The 19,199-nt window shown below is 44.1% G+C and overlaps 1 protein-coding gene and 1 non-coding gene across 4 annotated transcripts; one reads left to right on the forward strand and one right to left on the reverse strand.

Annotated features, from left to right (window-relative positions):
• The first annotated feature begins 5,047 nt into the window (after positions 1–5,047).
• On the forward strand, positions 5,048–17,123 carry aebp2 (AE binding protein 2). Of its 3 annotated transcripts, none has more exons than XM_041976874.1 (8): positions 5,048–5,697; positions 9,384–9,615; positions 11,790–11,900; positions 11,981–12,167; positions 12,251–12,375; positions 15,596–15,663; positions 16,600–16,713; positions 16,777–17,123. In XM_041976874.1, exons 1-8 carry the CDS (start codon positions 5,201–5,203, stop codon positions 16,787–16,789), a joined length of 1,347 nt encoding a protein of 448 aa, XP_041832808.1. In that variant the 5' UTR covers positions 5,048–5,200; the 3' UTR covers positions 16,790–17,123. The 3 variants fall into 3 exon arrangements, with proteins under 3 accessions (XP_041832808.1, XP_041832810.1, XP_041832809.1); XM_041976875.1 differs by having other exon boundaries at positions 5,050–5,697; positions 11,793–11,900; XM_041976876.1 differs by lacking the exon at positions 16,777–17,123 and having other exon boundaries at positions 11,793–11,900; positions 16,600–16,717.
• A 670-nt stretch (positions 17,124–17,793) lies between these two features.
• trnat-agu lies at positions 17,794–17,867 on the reverse strand. Its single transcript has one exon. It is a non-coding gene; the product is annotated as a tRNA-Thr (tRNA).
• Positions 17,868–19,199: the final 1,332 nt, after the last annotated feature.

Genomic DNA, 19,199 nt, shown 5'->3' on the forward strand with positions numbered 1-19,199 from the left:
AGATGTGGATGTTAGCTGTTCCTGACTTGTTGAAAGATGTACATACGTAGAAGATGTGGAAGTCTCGCCTCAGATGGGCTCAGCACCAAAACTCAACTCTCATGCAGTGCTTTACTTTAACCCAAGTGACCGCTAATTTCTTTCATTTAAATTAGTTTTTTCTCATGAACTGAGACTGGAGGCATCCTCTGTCTCCTGCAGCCTGTCCTTCATTTGATATGCATATATAAAAAGTATAAATATCTATGAACATGAAGACAGTTTTTACTTCAATAAGGTGCCACTTCATGCTGCTGTTCTTTCTCTTCTTTTTTTTTTACAGGACTCAGTATTTGGATTATTTAAGTGAGGCAGGAGAAGTTTGAATTTCCTGAAGTATTCAGATGTTTTGGATTTGTGTCTGCTTTTGCAGTTTGTGTGTCTTTTTTGTTTTGTTCTCTTTGGTTTACATGACTCAGCAGATTTAGGTTGAAGACGACACAGATCCTGAGTTTGACTCTGTCCTGGTGAGGAATACGAGTATAGCACATGTATGAAGCAATAAGTCGGACTTTGGAGCTTCAGGACATAACAGAAATTTAAGAGATGTATAAACTGTTAAAATAAAATCTATAAAATAAATAAACAGAACCAGAAAGCATAATTTATGTACACACTGAAAATAAGAGTGAATATTATAAAAGGTTATTATTATTATTTAGAGTCAATATGCAAAAAGTTCATACTCCATCTGTTTTATATCATGTGAAATAAATGTTGACCTTCGTACAACCTGCTCTGGAAGATGTCTTCTGCTTTCACGTCCAAACCTTTCCTCGTCTTCACAGCCTCACAGACACAAAGCCGACGGTGGGAGAAACAAACAAGGACTGAATCTGTTCTGCATCAGAGCAGAAAAAACCTCCTTCCTGAAGGCAGCAGCTGATATTCAGAAAACTGTAAAATCCCCCAGAATCCTCTCTGTCTTCTGCATGGACCGAACTTTGAACAGCGGAGCAGCATTATTAACAGCTCAGCTGCAGGAGAAACTACTGATCTTTTCTTTTGGTTTAGACACGGTGACTTCGACAAAAAAAAAGTCATTGACCCCTGAAGCACGATCACATCAACGAGCAGAGAGATGATTACATTTGACATTTTTTTGCAATAAAAATATTAACGCAGTTAATTAGATAAATTAGCTACTGCCGTTAACGTGTTATTTTTGACAACCATAACACACACACATATACACACATGTATATTAGAGATGGGCACGTTAACACTTTAATTAACACCGTTTTTTTGTTTAATTGCACATTAATGCAGTTTTTTTTTCCCTCAAACTTTTGCTACTGGCTCTGAACCCACAGGAACCTCAAGCAGGGATAGTATTTTCCAGCCTGCTGCTGACGGCAGATTTATGGTCGCGTGGCGTCTGCGTAACCGCCATAAGCGCTGCGTAGCTACGCCAAGGCTCGACGCGCACCTCTTCCAGACCTGACGTGCACCCTGCTATGCAGACGGTTACGCTGAGGTACTCTCTTGTGATTGGTCAGTTTGGGATCATGTGTCGCCGGATATCTGGATCTTCTCATTGAATTTGTTCGGTAATCACCGCTTTTAAAAACAATAGCCAGTGGATCAAGTTGATGAGATGCTAATTGAATTATTTCTTCCACAAGCTAATAAAGACACTGAACCATGCTGGACGCCATTGTTGTTTTGAAACAGAAAATACCACCGAACTGAACTGAACCATCAAAAGAACTCCGACCTGGTGAGTTTACCGGTTGATACCTCTGCTGCCACCTTCAGGTTAGGAGGAGAAACTGCAACACAACACCAAAATTATGCGTTCACCCTACGCTCAAGTGGAGGAGTAAACTCACCAACGTCAGCTACACCGTAAACAACCGCACGCGGACGCTACGCGAGCATAAATCTGCTTTACATGTGTTGCTGCTGTCAGACCAGATAACTGGAAACTGGCAGAGACTCTCAGCTGTATAGCAGAACTTTGTCAGTGGGAAGTTTATAGAAAATGTTTCGTCTGCTTTCCAAGTCTAATTATGCTGGGCTGCTCTAATTTTGTACATATTTATTTATACTAAATGAAGGCCATGCGTTACTAAAATGCAGCAAACCGCAGGGGTTTAACGTTATTGCGCCCCGGGACCAGACACTTCATGTTAGCCTGTTGCTAACGGACATGTAGCTGAGGCTAACTGTGTCTTCCCCTGGATAAAAGACAAGCCGTCCCCAGCCTATGTCCCGTCCATCTTCTTGTTTGTCTGCACTGAGAAAAGAAGCTAAAGGATGATCTGGAAAAGTTAGAAAGATGACAGCAAGAAGAGAAGAGAAAAAAATTACATTAAAGTTTATGAAAATGGTCTCGTTCATTCGTTAATTCTTGAACAGAAATTCTGGTTCATTCAACCAGGAACACAAACGTTGTTCATGTGTAACCAGGAAAGCGGTCAGAAAAGAAGTTTATACGCAAGTCATGTTTTATGTGAAGCAGCAAATGAACCAAACATTCTCCAGTTTTCCCAGTGGAAATGCGACCACGTGAAACTGGTTGGATGTTCCACTAATCCAGCCTCCACCGCCAATCCCCACGGTGACGGGTGGATGTTCCACTAATCCAGCCTCCACCGCCAATCCCCACGGTAACAGGTGGATGTTCCACTAATCCAGCCTCCACCGCCAATCCCCACGGTGACGGGTGGATGTTCCACTAATCCAACGTCCACCGCCAATCCCCACGGTGACGGGTGGATGTTCCACTAATCCAGCCTCCACCGCCAATCCCCACGGTGACGGGTGGATGTTCCACTAATCCAGCCTCCACCGCCAATCCCCACGGTGACGGGTGGATGTTCCACTAATCCAGCCTCCACCGCCAATCCCCACGGTAACAGGTGGATGTTCCACTAATCCAGCCTCCACCGCCAATCCCCACGGTGACGGGTGGATGTTCCACTAATCCAACGTCCACCACCAATCCCCACGGTGACGGGTGGATGTTCCACTAATCCAGCCTCCACCGCCAATCCCCACGGTGACGGGTGGATGTTCCACTAATCCAACGTCCACCACCAATCCCCACGGTGACGGGTGGATGTTCCACTAATCCAACGTCCACCACCAATCCCCACGGTGACGGGTGGATGTTCCACTAATCCAACGTCCACCACCAATCCCCACGGTGACGGGTGGATGTTCCACTAATCCAACGTCCACCACGGATCACCACAGTGACGGCAGTTTTCAGTGTTAATGAAAAGCTGGACATGGATTTTCCTTTGTGGTCTCAATAAACCAACCAGTCTTTAAGCAGCAATGTTTTCTCCCAGTAATTGTTAGTAACATTAACTTATCTGGACATTTCTCATTTTTACATCGCGTCAACGTTAACTGTTTCTGCTGGTTTCTACTCAGCTTTGACATGAAGAGGAAATACTTTGTTTGGGTCACTTTCCACAGCTGAAGGTCTGATTCCCATCCTGCCACGAAATATTTATAAGCCTCTGATCTGACTTTATGCTTTTAATTCTGCCCTGTGAAGTGTGACCGTCCATTGTCCAGGCAGCTGTAAATGTGAAGGTAAGGTAAATCAGGTAGCAATGTCTCCATCTGTGTTTCAGAGTTTGTTTTTTTTTTTTTTTTACCACGAATGTGAAATCTGATGGATTTTCAGCACCAACAAGTGTTCTTTTCGAAATATGGCTGTCTGACCACATCAGTACTAAACTAGTACTAAAGTGTTCAGTCCGCTAGCGCCATCTCTGATGAGAAGCAGTTAATAATCACTCTAGCGGGAGCAGGTCCCAGCTAGCTTTTACCACACAACATGGCGCTGTTAACCAACAGTGTGATGTCACTGAGAATGGTCCATTTTAGCAAATTTACATTCTTCCTTGAGTTGTTTTTGTTATTCCCTGCTTAGAGGGATGTCAGTCTGATTAAATTTAATGTTTTTCTGAGTAATGACGTTCTTCAGAGAAGTGGACGATCCGTTTATTTGGAAAATGTGAATTTATGCGTTGGAATATTTTTAAATTTGCTTTTTAAAATTCTGCTTTTTTCGGATGAGTAACTGGTATTCGTGACTTTTCATGAGACTGTATTTAAATGCTTAGCATTTCAGCTTTTGTCCTGAAACCAGAGCTGGTTTTACTTCTGTACTTCTGTTTTTAAAAAATGCTGTTAAGTCTATGAACTGAGACTCAACTGAGAACTTCTTCTTCTGTGGTGTCTGCGCATAATCAGAGAGCTCTTCTTCAGTGAAGGAGCAGCAGGCCTTCATGTTTGATGCCGGTGTCGTGCCGAAAAAAAATATATTTCTTTTTATCAGCAGGTTAGTTCAGGTTTTTGGTAAGACTCGTTGAGAGGGGGTGCGTTTCACGGCAGGGGTGCTTTTTTCGGCACAACACCGGTCCATCACTGCCGCATCCGCAGACTGAGCTGAGGTTTAACTAGCAAAGGTCAGTCAGGCTCCAGGAGGCTGCGGGACGCCGGGGGGGCCGCAGTTCCCCCAGGGGTCCCGATTCTAACAGGGCCCCGGCTCCTGGCTTTTCGGTTTTCTGGAGTTAGATCCTTTCTCTGTTTGTCGGAACACGTGGAGCTGAGAGGCCACAATGCCAAAGATCGTTTGTTTTTATTAAGATGACTCACTAGTTTAAAAACTTGAACTAAGGCATATAAAAATATCCCGATTCACGGGAGATACCCCATATTGACGGAATAAACGTTAAGGTTCAGCTTCGTTTTAAACAGGAAATATAAATAAACCCCTTTCCAACTTGTATTTCCACACGTCAATGCGGAGTCCATGATGGCTGCCTTCGATTTGGAGGAAGGTCTTTCTACTGTGCTGGTTCGTTGTGACTCGGGGTAATAAACAGAACTCTAACACCACAGCTGTACTTCTTATGTTCCGACAAGTCTATGTGCCTGTTTTCTTTTTTCCCTTTTTTCTTTATTAACTTTAACTATAAAGACAGTTTACAATAAAGTTTATATTTTAAGGGTTGCTTGGTGTTGAAGAACCAAGCAAAACCTCTTCGTGAATAGACCAGCTTTGGCCATGCAAGGCGTGACGTCACGCGAACCCCCCGCTGCGCTACGCTTCGAGCAGAGCGAGTGAAGAAGCAGGGCAGCCCGGGGCTAACTTTTCAACGTTTTAGCTCGAAAACACCTCCTGATTCGGTTTAAAATGGCTCAGATAACAACCGAAAGTTCCGAACAGAATTCTCAGTCATCGTCGACACGAAACGAAACCGGCGAAACGGCAGGAACCGACGCGGAGGGCCAGGCCGTGCCGGACCTCAAACAGGAACCGGGCGACAACAACGAGGACAGCGCAGACGAGAAAAGCGGTGCTTGTTCGGCGAAGGAGCTCGGCTCAAAACTGCCCCCCTGTCCTGAACCCGACCAACAAACCGCTTCCCCAGACAGCGAGAACGGTGAAGCCGGGAGAAAGCTCGGAGAACCGGGGAGAAGTCCTGTTCAGGGGAGTTTGGCGAGCAGCACGGACTCCGCGCAGGAGGGCTCCCGAGTGCTGCAAGAAGAACAAAGAGAAGCTGAGAACGTGTCCAGCTCACCGCCCGCAGAGTGCGCGAAGACCGCGGAGAGAGGCAGCAAGAGACGGGGCAGCGTGGAGCTCAGCGCGCCGGACGGAGAGCCACTCAGCCGGATGGACTCCGAGGACAGGTGTGTGGAAGAAGGCCTCTCTGGTTTCTACATCAGCCGAAAGGTGGAGGTGGTTCACATCACGGACCAAGTTCACAATGTGGTCTAAAATGTTTGTAAGAATTATGCCTCCGCTGAAAAAAGCAGTCCCCCAGATTAGTCTGTAAATTAATTTCTGATGAATCAGAGGAAGAATAAGATGTCTGATTAAAACGGATGTTATCAGACATGAAAGATTTAACTTGTGTTTTTGTGTAGTTTACTACTACTAAGTGATGATGAAGAGCTTGGATGTGTTGATTAAAGAACACAGAAAAGTGGACATTTTAGGAGTTTGATTAAAAAATAATTTAAATGAGTAAAAAGTCTGAAACCTGCCGCTTATTGCGATTTTCTTCGGGGATTATTAATAGTATTTTTCATTATAGCATAAAATTGACACTTTACATCAAATAATTAATAAATAGCTGTTTACTTCCTCTTGATCTGTTTCAGGAAGAGGAAACGTATCACAAGTTTTATACATTCATCATGCACTTTACTGGTCCTTCATTTGGTTCAGACAGAAAAAAAAAACAACCTGGCCCTGCCGATGCTTGTTGGAGAGGAAAAGGTTGGATCTGGAGGTCAGTGAACGCACCACTGATGGGAAGCTGGTACCTGACCCGGCTTACCAGGGCAGCTTTTAATGTGGAAGCCAGAATAATGCTGAGCTAAATATAAAAAAAAGGTTTGTTTTCAGTGTTATAAAAGTCCACTGCAACAAAATAAAAAAAATAATTTCCACATCTCATCAGGTCATGTTTATCTCTAATAGAAGATAAACAACATCTGAAACTGAGACGTTTCACCATGTGATGGAAAATATGAGCTGATAGTGAATCTGATGCAGCAACACGGTGTAAAAAGTAGTTCCAGGGTGATGTTCAGCACGGTGTAAAAAGTAGTTCCAGGGTGATGTTCAGCATGGTGTAAAAAGTAGTTCCAGGGTGATGTTCAGCATGGTGTAAAAAGTAGTTCCAGGGTGATGTTCAGCATGGTGTAAAAAGTAGTTCCAGGGTGATGTTCAGCACGGTGTAAAAAGTAGTTCCAGGGTGATGTTCAGCATGGTGTAAAAAGTAGTTCCAGGGTGATGTTCAGCATGGTGTAAAAAGTAGTTCCAGGGTGATGTTCAGCACGGTGTAAAAAGTAGTTCCAGGGTGATGTTCAGCACGGTGTAAAAAGTAGTTCCAGGGTGATGTTCAGCACGGTGTAAAAAGTAGTTCCAGGGTGGTGTTCAGCACGGTGTAAAAAGTAGTTCCAGGGTGATGTTCAGCACGGTGTAAAAAGTAGTTCCAGGGTGATGTTCAGCACGGTGTAAAAAGTAGTTCCAGGGTGATGTTCAGCACGGTGTAAAAAGTAGTTCCAGGGTGATGTTCAGCACGGTGTAAAAAGTAGTTCCAGGGTGGTGTTCAGCACGGTGTAAAAAGTAGTTCCAGGGTGATGTTCAGCATGGTGTAAAAAGTAGTTCCAGGGTGATGTTCAGCACGGTGTAAAAAGTAGTTCCAGGGTGATGTTCAGCACGGTGTAAAAAGTAGTTCCAGGGTGATGTTCAGCACGGTGTCAAAAGTAGTTCCAGGGTGATGTTCAGCACGGTGTCAAAAGTAGTTCCAGGGTGATGTTCAGCACGGTGTAAAAAGTAGTTCCAGGGTGATGTTCAGCATGGTGTAAAAAATAGTTCCAGGGTGATGTTCAGCACGGTGTAAAAAATAGTTCCTGGGTGATGTTCGTTCCAGGGTGATGTTCAGCACGGTGTAAAAAGTAGTTCCAGGGTGATGTTCGGCACGGTGTAAAAAGTAGTTCCAGGGTGGTGTTCGGCACGGTGTAAAAAGTAGTTCCAGGGTGGTGTTCGGCACGGTGTAAAAAGTAGTTCCAGGGTGATGTTCGGCACGGTGTAAAAAGTAGTTCCAGGGTGGTGTTCGGCACGGTGTAAAAAGTAGTTCCAGGGTGATGTTCAGCACGGTGTAAAAAGTAGTTCCAGGGTGGCGTTCAGCACGGTGTAAAAAGTAGTTCCAGGGTGATGTTCAGCACGGTGTAAAAAGTAGTTCCAGGGTGGTGTTCAGCACGGTGTAAAAAGTAGTTCCAGGGTGGTGTTCAGCACGGTGTAAAAAGTAGTTCCAGGGTGGTGTTCAGCACGGTGTAAAAAGTAGTTCCAGGGTGGTGTTCAGCACGGTGTAAAAAGTAGTTCCAGGGTGGTGTTCAGCATGGTGTAGCATCTCTTCTTCTAACATGTCTGGAAACGTCTGGGAAGTGAGGAGACCAGTTGCTGGAGTTTTAGGAGAGGAATGTTGTCCCATTCTGGTCTGATGCAGGATTCTAGCTGCTCTACAGTCCTGGACCTTGGTTGCTGGATTTCTGCTTCCATGATGCTCCAGATGTTGTGTACTGGTGAAAGGTCTGGACTGCAGGCAGGCCAGTTCAGCAGCTGGACTCTTCTCCTGTGAAGCCATGCTGCTGTGATGGAAGCAGGATGTGGCTCTGAAACCTCCTCTGATCAGCTGATCTGTATGTCGCTTACGTCAGATGTTGGTCTTCACGTCTGTTGGACATCGGCGTATATCAGGAAGCAGTTTTTCTGTTTGAACCGGGTCAGTCTTTTAGAGTTTGGGTTAGGATGGTTCTGTTTCTCGGTGGACTTTGTTTTCCAGAATTTTCATTTTGGGTCAGTTCTAGTTAAGACCTGAATCTGTTCAGTCTGAGGAGTTTTCCTGAAGTTCTCCATGGCAGCTGAGTTCAGGACCTTCTGGAACTAACAAACTTTGGTTCCAACTCACATGGAGACTCGCCTGTGATCCAGGTGATGTGGTCCATTCATGGATTCTTCTCTGAGGTTTGCAGCTCAGACAACATTTACTGAGACTGATGTGCTGATCCACTGCTGGACTCTTGCGGTCTGGTGGATCCCTGTAGCCCACCCGGTTTGTCTTAGACTGGCTAAAGTCCTGCCTTCAGTAGACTCGGGTGCAGCAGGTGAATCAGCTGTAGAAACATCAACGTGTTCATTATTAATGGTGGATATCAGGTCATGCTCCTCAGATGGAGACAGCAGGAACATCAGCAGCATCTCTGTGTGCAGCTCCACCTCCAGCTCCACCTCCAGCAGTCTGAAAGCAAATCTCCCTGCAGACAGACTGAAAGTGTGAAGGAGGCAGCAGGGCTGCAGACAGGCGGAGATGCAGGTGCAGCCTGCATCTCAGCCGGGGCGATGAGTGGAGCTCCTCCTGTCTTCATCCTGTTTCATTCTGATGACTGAAACTCCTGAATCATTCAGGTCTGACGTCATCATCTTAAGATAACACCTCCTCCACCTCAGATGATGCTTCCAGAGAGAAAACATCAGCAGATGGATTCAGAGTTCTTCTGTAGCGTCTGGTTGGACTGGCTGGAGATGTGGAGGAATAGCTTCTCTAAGGCAGCCTAACGTCGATCCAGTTTGACCACATTAGACCAGGTCCTGCTGAAAAACTAAGGTGATCCAGTCTGGACTGAGTTCTTCTGCGGAGCTGGCAGGTTTCATTTTATTTATACAAATGTAAATAAGCCTCAGAGGGGCATTTACAATTTCACCACTGATGTAGCAGGATGTTCCCAGACTCGTTCCCACAACCTCCTCCTCCTTCTTCATCATTGGTATGATTCACATCATCATCTGTGTCTGTGTTTTCCAGTATCAGCTCCACCTTGATGGACATGGACAGCTTGGCTTCCAGCGGTCGCTCCACCCCTGCCATGCTCAACGGTCACGGCGGCAGCGCGTCAGCAGTGGGCGGTGCGGCGCCGTCGGGGGGGAAGCCGCTAAGCTACACCTGCTGCTGGGACCACTGCCAGCTGCTGTTCTCCAGCAGCCCGGACCTGGCTGAACACATCCGGACCACACATGTGGACGGCCAGAGAGGAGGGGTCAGTGTGACTCTGGACTCTAAACCAGATTTAACCGGAACTCAGGAAAATGTATTTATTTTCTAAATCATGCTGAGTCACCAGTCCCCTTATTCTAGATCTGTTGTTACGGGGTAAAAGGTTGATCTGGTTCCTGCTTTAAAATCCAGTCCAAAATCACACCAAGATTTCTGGACTGATTTGTTGATTTTAACATTGCTGATTGAAGCTGGTCTCATTTTTGCTTCCAAAGAGAATTGTTTCAGATTTATGTTTATGGTGAAATGTGTCTGAAAACTCCAGCATCATCTTCTCAAACTTCCCTCACACCAGTCCATGCAGGAAATGTCATCGTATTTCTCACCACATGGTGGTGCTGTTGGGTCAGTTTTAGAGTTAATTTACTGGACTTTGGAAAAGCTACTAACAAAGTTTAACCCTTAAAATTCCAGGCCATTTTTCTTTAGCTATTTTTGGTTTGCTGGTTTTCTGAAGCTTTTAATCCCAGTATAAACCAGTCTGTAGCAGCTTTTAATCCCAGTATAAACCAGTCTGTAGCAGCTTTTAATCCCAGTATAAACCAGTCTGTAGCAGCTTTTAATCCCAGTATAAACCAGTCTGTAGCAGCTTTTAATCCCAGTATAAACCAGTCTGTAGCAGCTTTTAATCCCAGTATAAACCAGTCTGTAGCAGCTTTTAATCCCAGTATAAACCAGTGTGTAACAGCTTTTAATCCCAGTATAAACCAGTCTGTAGCAGCTTTTAATCCCAGTATAAACCAGTCTGTAGCAGCTTTTAATCCCAGTATAAACCAGTCTGTAGCAGCTTTTAATCCCAGTATAAACCAGTCTGTAGCAGCTTTTAATCCCAGTATAAACCAGTCTGTAGCAGCTTTTAATCCCAGTATAAACCAGTCTGGAGCGGCTTTTAATCCCAGTATAAACCAGTCTGTAACAGCTTTTAATCCCAGTATAAACCAGTCTGTAGCATCTTTTAATCCCAGTATAAACCAGTCTGTAGCAGCTTTTAATCCCAGTATAAACCAGTCTGTAGCAGCTTTTAATCCCAGTATAAACCAGTCTGTAACAGCTTTTAATCCCAGTATAAACCAGTCTGTAACAGCTTTTAATCGCAGTGTAAACCAGTGTGTAACAGCTTTTGATCCCAGTATAAACCAGTGTGTAACAGCTTTTGATCCCAGTATAAACCAGTCTGTAGCGGCTTTTAATCCCAGTAGAAACCAGTCTGTAGCAGCTTTTAATCCCAGTATAAACCAGTCTGTAGCGGCTTTTAATCCCAGTATAAACCAGTCTGTAGCAGCTTTTAATCCCAGTATAAACCAGTCTGTAGCGGCTTTTAATCCCAGTATAAACCAGTCTGTAGCAGCTTTTAATCCCAGTATAAACCAGTCTGTAGCAGTTTTTAATCCCAGTATAAACCAGTCTGTAGCAGCTTTTAATCCCAGTATAAACCAGTCTGTAGCAGCTTTTAATCCCAGTATAAACCAGTCTGTAGCAGCTTTTAATCCCAGTATAAACCAGTCTGTAGCAGCTTTTAATCCCAGTATAAACCAGTCTGTAACAGCTTTTAATCCCAGTATAAACCAGTCTGTAGCATCTTTTAATCCCAGTATAAACCAGTCTGTAGCAGCTTTTAATCCCAGTATAAACCAGTCTGTAGCAGCTTTTAATCCCAGTATAAACCAGTCTGTAGCAGCTTTTAATCCCAGTATAAACCAGCGTGTAGCAGCTTTTAATCCCAGTATAAACCAGTCTGTAGCAGCTTTTAATCCCAGTATAAACCAGTCTGTAACAGCTTTTAATCCCAGTATAAACCAGTCTGTAGCAGCTTTTAATCCCAGTATAAACCAGTCTGTAACAGCTTTTAATCCCAGTATAAACCAGTCTGTAGCAGCTTTTAATCCCAGTATAAACCAGTGTGTAGCAGCTTTTAATCCCAGTATAAACCAGTCTGTAGCAGCTTTTAATCCCAGTATAAATCTCGTCCTTGTGGTGGAAGGGATGGAGCTCGGGGAGACCTGATGGAGGTTTAAGGGTTAAATGTAAAATTGGGACAAGGAATGTGGACCAAAGATGGCACAAAAAGACATGACTTGGAGTTTCAATAGTGTTGACATCAGAAAACCAGCATCACCTGTCTGACCCATCTTTAACCTGTTGGTGTGTGTGTTCCAGCAGGTGTTTGTGTGTTTGTGGAAAGGCTGTAAGGTGTACAACACCCCGTCCACCAGTCAGAGCTGGCTGCAGAGACACATGCTGAGTCACAGTGGAGACAAACCCTTCAAGGTACAGGATCGGTCCCATGACCCAACATCCCCATCGCCTACAACAGCTCCGCTCACCCTGAGCTCTTTTTGTCCCTGCAGTGTGTGGTCGGGGGCTGCAACGCCACTTTTGCCTCCCAGGGGGGGCTGGCCCGTCATGTCCCCACCCACTTCAGCTCCCAGAGTTCGTCCAAAGCGTCCAGTCAGGGAAAAGTAAAGGAAGAGTCTCCGTCCAAGGCCGGCCTCAACAAGAGGAGGAAGCTGAGGAACAAATACCGGCGTTCTCTGCGTGAGTAACACACACCTATGCACACACACACACACACACGCGTCATGTTTCCACTATAACACGTTACCATGTCCTGTCCCCAGCTCGACCTCATGACTTCTTTGATGCTCAGACGATGGACGCCATTCGCCACCGAGCAATCTGCCTCAACTTGGCAACGCACATCGAGAGTCTGGGGAACGGACACAGTGTGGTGTTTCACAGCACGGTGGGTACACACACATCCACACACACACGATTTATAAGACTGTCAGAAAAAACACAGTAACTAATTCATGTCATTAATTGTGTTTAAAATGGTAACATGTGCACAGCATCCGTCATTTATGTTGGTGAGACATGGAGCTGATGGATGATTTCACCCGTGGGGATGAGCGTGTTTGAGGCCGATATGGATTTTTTCGAGGCCGGTACGGATTCCGATATTTGGCCGAAAGAATTTCCGATTACTGATTAATCGGCCAATTTAAAAATATATAACGAATAAATTAACTTCATTTTTGGTTCAGTAACGTTTACAACAACAAAAATATGAATTACAGGCAGAACATTTTACTGTTTCAAAATATTTTGTCCTTAAATGTTTAACTTTACAACGGAAGTACTTCCCAAAACATGCAACTAAGCATCAAATAACTGGGAAATTAAATTATATAACCTTAAAAAAGTCAATCTATAAATGAATTGTATAAATGAATGATGAATTAATTGAACACGTCTTGTTTTGTACTTCTTGCTGATGTAAATTAGAAGTAGGTTAAAGTACAGGTAGAAAAAGTTTTTAAAAAGTTGTAAACACGTAAATGTGAGAGGAAATCAAGTGAAACACGAAGGTAACATTTTATTAAGCCCCCTGTTGTATGTGCAGTAAAAAATGTTTAAATGCAAAGTGGTGTTAAATCTGTAAAAAGGAATTTCTTTTAAAAAAGTAAATCTACAAAAGTTATCTTTAAACATTTGCCCTTCAGTCTTGTATGTAAACATGAGATACCTTGTATGGGGGAAGCAACAAATAAACAAAACAAAAATAAAACTAAATAAACCTCTTTAGACAAGCCCTGTTTTATTATTCTTAATGCTGCCGCTTGAACAGGTAGGTTGTAGTCCAGGAAGCACATTTTCTTCGCATTCTCTCCGTTGAGGGAGCTGCGCTTTTCCTCGTAGATGTTACTAATAATGTTAATAATGTTTAGTGTTTTTGGTTAGTTTTTGGTGCTGCAGTGAATAAACCTCCTCCCCTCTGCATCCACATCTCCTCCTAAAATACGCCTCAACCTGCAGCTGACGGAGTGATGAATGCTCGTTCTCTCAGATATTTTACACACTTAGGTTATTTCTGCAGTTACTGGACACTTAGCTAATGCTATGCTAGGTTGGGATAACAGCAGCTAACATAGACGGGAGCTCCTTAAGCTAATTTAGCACAACTTTAGCAATGCAGCATAAATAAAATGCTGACCGACATAACGAAGCATGCATCACTCATCATTACACATGCTGAGTCATTAATTTCACAACATTATTATAAACTTACCTGTGGGGAAGCTCCACTCAGACCACTGTTAATGTAACCCGCCTGTAGCTACTAGCCACCCCTGTTGAAAAGACGGGGGATGACTGTGGGATTGAAGGGAGTCAGAGCTGCATCTAGTGGACAAACGTCACAAGGACATCATTCTGCAGACGCTTAACAGCATTTACTGTTTTATGAGAAAGTAAGAATAAATCGGCGTATGATCAGCAAAACAACGGCAGATGTTGGCCATTTTGAAAAGGGCTAATATCGACAGATATAAACGCCCTGCTGATTAATCATGCACCCCCACTTTTCCTGGTGAGGGCTCATCACCCGCACATATCTACCCAAGTGTTGTTTTTGGACGTGCTAGCTGAAGTTCTAAGCTACATTTATCAGTCTCATATCAGCCAGATCCATGTCACCGTCACGTGAAGCTGGAGAATGAAACATGTTGGTGACAGCAGCCTGTTCTAGTTACATATTGTTTGTCTTCATTTAATATAACTTTTCAGTATTAATGAGGTTTGCTAGTGACACTGCTGTAAAATCTACTAGTCATCAGACAGCCGTGCACACATCTAAGAAGATAGAAGGATTTATGCTTCAGCTATGAAGGGGCAGGTCTAGAAAAGTACTGATTGAACCACTCTTTGTTGCTATAACAGCTTTAACTCTTCTAGGAAGGCTTTCTGAGTATTCCTCCAGAATTGCATGTGTAAGGTGAGACGCGGATGTTGGACGAGAAGGCCTGGCTGTCAGCCTTCGCTCTAATTCATCCCAAAGGTGTCTGTCGAGTGGAGGTCAGGACTCTGTGCAGGCTGATCAAGTTCACCCACACCAAACTCCTCATCCAGGTCTTGGACCTGCTTTGTACAGGAACAGGAAAGGGTCATTCCCAAACTGTTTCACAAAGTTGGGAGCATGGACTTGTCCAAAATCTCTTGGTATGCTGAAGTATTCAGTTACTTTCACTGGAACTTAGGGGCCAAGCCCAGTTTCTGAAAACAATCCCAAACCATAATCCCCCCTCCACCAAACTTTACACTTAGCCCAGTGCAGTCAGACCAGTGCCGTTGTCCTGGCAACCGCCATACACAGACTCCTCCATCAGATCTCCAGATGGTGAAGTGTAATTCGTCCCTCCAGAGAACGGGTCTCCACCGATCCAGAGTCCAGTGGCGGCGTTCCTACACCACTGCATCCGGCGCTTTGCATTGCTGGTGATGTACGGCCTGGATGCAGCTGCTCGGCCGTGGAAACCCAATCCATGAAGCTCTCTTCTGTTCTAGAGCTGATCTGAAGGCCACAGAAGTTTGGAGGTCTGGAGCAATGGACTCAGGAGGAAGTTGCTGACCTTTGCGCGCTATGCGCCTCAGCATCCGACAACCCCACTAAACCATTTTACGGAGTCTACAGACCCCGCCCAATCACATTACCAGGCCGACCGACCCCGCCCCGCTTATCAAAATGATAAGTTTGGACTTGTTTTGAATGTTCTCGTGGGCAATGACAGAGACCGTGGGGGGCGTGATTGGGAGGTTTGAGTGGTGTTTTGTTATTGGCTTTCTGTGCTCATCATGGATTGTTCATAACGAACACCTTGTTCAGGCATAAGAGTGTCCACTTTGTAGTTGTCTCGAGGAGATTCTGGTCCACCATCCGATGGCTCAGGAGGGGGAAGCAGTGTTCCATCCCGGGGATGATACAGCGGGGATGGGGGCTGCTGACCTCGACTCGGGACATTAATAGCGGTTAAATATTTTGAATGAGTGGCAGTCGTAGAAGCTCTTGCAGAACTTCTCTGACCTGCTGCTCAGGCTGCAGCATCGTCTGCCTGAACCAACAGAGAGAACCGGTTCTGTTTAGCAGATCTCACAATGTGTGTGTGTGTGTGTGTGTGTGTGTTCAGGTAATAGCCAGGAGGAAGGAGGACTCCGGAAAAGTGAAAGTACTGCTGCACTGGACACCTGAAGATATGTAAGTCCTCATGTCCTCCTCATCTCCTCTTCGTCTCCTCCTTCATCTCCTCATCTCCGCTTTGTCTCCTCTTCATCTGTTCTTTGTGTCCTCCTCCATCTTCTCCTCTTCATCTCCTCCTTCAACTTCTCATCTCTTTTTCATCTCCCCCTACATCTCCTCCTCATTTCCTCTTCGTCTCCTCCTCTGGTGAGATGGGTAATGCTCAGAGCTTCAGAGGAATTGATTTTGTTGTCAAAAGTCAGATGAGATCAGATGCACATTCTGGTGATGCTGGTTCCTGGTACTGATGATGGTCCTGGTACTGATCCTGGTACTGATGCTGTTACTGGTACTGATGATGGTCCTGGTACTGATGATGGTCCTGGTACTGATGATGGTCCTGGTACTGATGCTGGTCCTGGTACTGATGATGGTCCTGGTACTGATGCTGTTACTGGTACTGATGATGGTCCTGGTACTGATGATGGTCCTGGTACTGATGATGGTCCTGGTACTGATGCTGGTCCTGGTACTGATGATGGTCCTGGTACTGATGCTGTTACTGGTACTGATGATGGTCCTGGTACTGATGATGGTCCTGGTACTGATGCTGGTCCTGGTACTGATGATGGTCCTGGTACTGATGCTGATCCTGGTACTGATGATGGTCCTGGTACTGATGCTGATCCTGGTACTGATGCTGATCCTGGTACTGATGCTGTTACTGGTACTGATGATGGTCCTGGTACTGATGATGGTCCTGGTACTGATGCTGATCCTGGTACTGATGATGGTCCTGGTACTGATGCTGATCCTGGTACTGATGCTGGTCCTGGTACTTATGATGGTCCTGGTACTGATGATGGTCCTGGTACTGATGCTGGTCCTGGTACTGATGCTGGTCCTGGTACTGATGCTGGTCCTGGTACTGATGCTGATGTGTTTGTCTGTCAGACTTCCAGATGTTTGGGTGAATGAAGGAGACCGACTGCAGCTGAAGACCAAGGTGGTCCATCTGTCCAAGCTGCCCACAGACACAGCCGTCCTTCTGGACCCCAGCATTTACAGGTAGGTGTGTGTGTGTGTGTTTGTTTGTGTGTAAACAAAGGTTAACTGTTTTTTTTCCTTCAGGATGTTCTTCTGATCTTCTACTGGTGAACCTAAATGTCACTTCCTGCTAATCTATGTGGAGAAGACTACTGGCGCTCCTCCTGCCTTTATCTCCATGTGAACGTTCCTCTTGGTTCCTCCAGATGAACCTTGGAGATCACTGACTTGTTCTTTAGACCTCAAGTGTTTTAGGTGCACAGTTTACTGAAAGTATAGAGATGTTTGTTTGAATTAGATTGAAAACTGTAGAGAGCAACAGTCACTGTAAATACCTGAGATTTGTAATATATTTTTTATAATTTTTTACTGTATTGTAGATAGATGCCTTTTTCCTGCCAAACACATTTTTTTAATAAAAATGGATCTAAAAAAAACTGGTGATATTTGTCATATGTATGTAGTATTGCTCCAGTGTCCACATATGGGCTGCAGCATCTCTGATTCCACAAATGGAAAAAAGGAAAAAAAAGTCCTGACTGCTCTTTGTAATCCTACCAGCAAGGGAGCTCTTGAACTGTAATCACATGCACACAGGCAGATCAGTTCACAAGAAAAACCTGATTGTTATTCCTATTCTGCGTCTGGAGTATCATTTAATATCAGGATTATTTACATGATACCATTGATTTCAGTGTCACTGAATAAACACCATGAAACAAAGATTTCATTAACTTAAATCTACAATGTTAAGACAAATAATGCAGATTATAATATATTTTCAGTGGACTTAATATCTGTTTCTTGCAATGCAACTTTGAAATCATACAAGCTTCTTTCATTGTGCTTACTTGACATCCAAAAGAACAATAAAACCATTAACCAGTCTTCACTAAATATAGCATGTCAGATATATATGCGGATGTGACCACTCATTTTTGTGGTTTCAGTGAGAGTTTGATAAAGTTTTCACAGGCTGATTTGTTGACTATATTTGCGTAGCTGCATGTGAAAGTGTGGCTGTGCAGATGATATCTTGACACAAATGCAGCAATGCCACCTAATACATTATAGGGGCATGTGAAACTGTTTGCAGTTCATAGGCACTGCTGGGATTTGAACCCAGGATCTCCTGTTTACTAGACAGGCACTTTGACCAACTAAGCCACAGCGCCTCACCTGCTGCCATGTATGGCATTGTTGGGACTTTCTTCAAAGTGGTGATGGGGATTTTTCACAGATGCTCAGTGAAGAGTGACATTTCAAATAATCAGTCAGTGAGAGGATAATTGTTTCTTTTTGCTTGAGATCATTAAGGAATGAAGATGCACATGAGTAATTCATCATGGCATCATAACTGACACCTCCCAACAATAAGAAAAATTCACTCTGTTTTTTTCATTCATGTTTTATATTTTTTTATATCCCGGTTCCATCACGTCTCCTTTGCAATACTCGCTGTATTTATGTACATTTTCATCATTATGCTGTGTGCAGTCCTGAGGGGTATTGCACGAAACCAAGATAAGCGATTAAGCCGGGATATGTTGGTTATCCTGGCTGAATTTAAGTCGGTTGCATGAAAGCAGCTCAAACTAATCCCGGCCAAGTTACTGTGGTGATTTATCCGCTGCAGCTAGCCTGCTCCAGACCAGGCTAACTGCTCAGGCTAAGATTAATCCTAGCGAGTCACCTGCATGTCCAACGTCAATTCTGTGAGGAATTAATGTGTTTTACAGCATGTCCATGGTCTTCCTAAGTATGGCGCGTCATTTTAATCATCCAGTATTTAAATATTACATATACAGTCACTGTACATTTAATCGAAATCTGTTCGTAATCGCAACAGCCTTTTTATATGGATTCGAGTTGTAGTATTATTACTCTATTCTATTCTATTCTATTCTATTCTACAGTCATTTAGCAGACGCTTTTATCCAAAGCGACTTACATTTGAGAGTAAGAACAACACAAGCATGAATTCAAACAAGATGGGACGTCATAATTAAGTGTTAGTCAGACCGCTTTTGAGTCCAGTTAGGCCCAGGTGCTGTCGTGTAGTGCTAGTGCAGTGCATATAATTTTTTTTTTTTTGCTGTCATTTTATTTAAATACAGGATCACGATTTCATCACACAATATCAACTTGGTCATAAGTGCATGATTTCATCAGGCCAGGTGTTATATTGCTATGCTAATGAAGACTGCTCGTCAAATTGCTGTCAGAGGTTTTATAAATATGTGTTTTATTGCATTAATTGAGATTACAAAACACAGCGGATGAGGTTACAAAGGTGTATTCAAAGAAATCCGTGACGAGGGCAATGTAGAATATTCAGGTCCAACTCCCCTTCACCTGTTCCCTCTTCATAATGGCTTGCCCTTTTTCGGAGGATGTGCTGGACGAGGAAGCCCTGCATCCTCAGAAGAGCATTCAGACGTGAACGAGTCTTCAGGGACAGCTCACATCCCCTGGCCTTTGGAGATGACTATGTCATTAAGAGATAC

This window comes from Melanotaenia boesemani, chromosome 23, assembly GCF_017639745.1.
Source record: "Melanotaenia boesemani isolate fMelBoe1 chromosome 23, fMelBoe1.pri, whole genome shotgun sequence".
Classification (NCBI taxonomy): Eukaryota; Metazoa; Chordata; class Actinopteri; order Atheriniformes; family Melanotaeniidae; genus Melanotaenia; species Melanotaenia boesemani.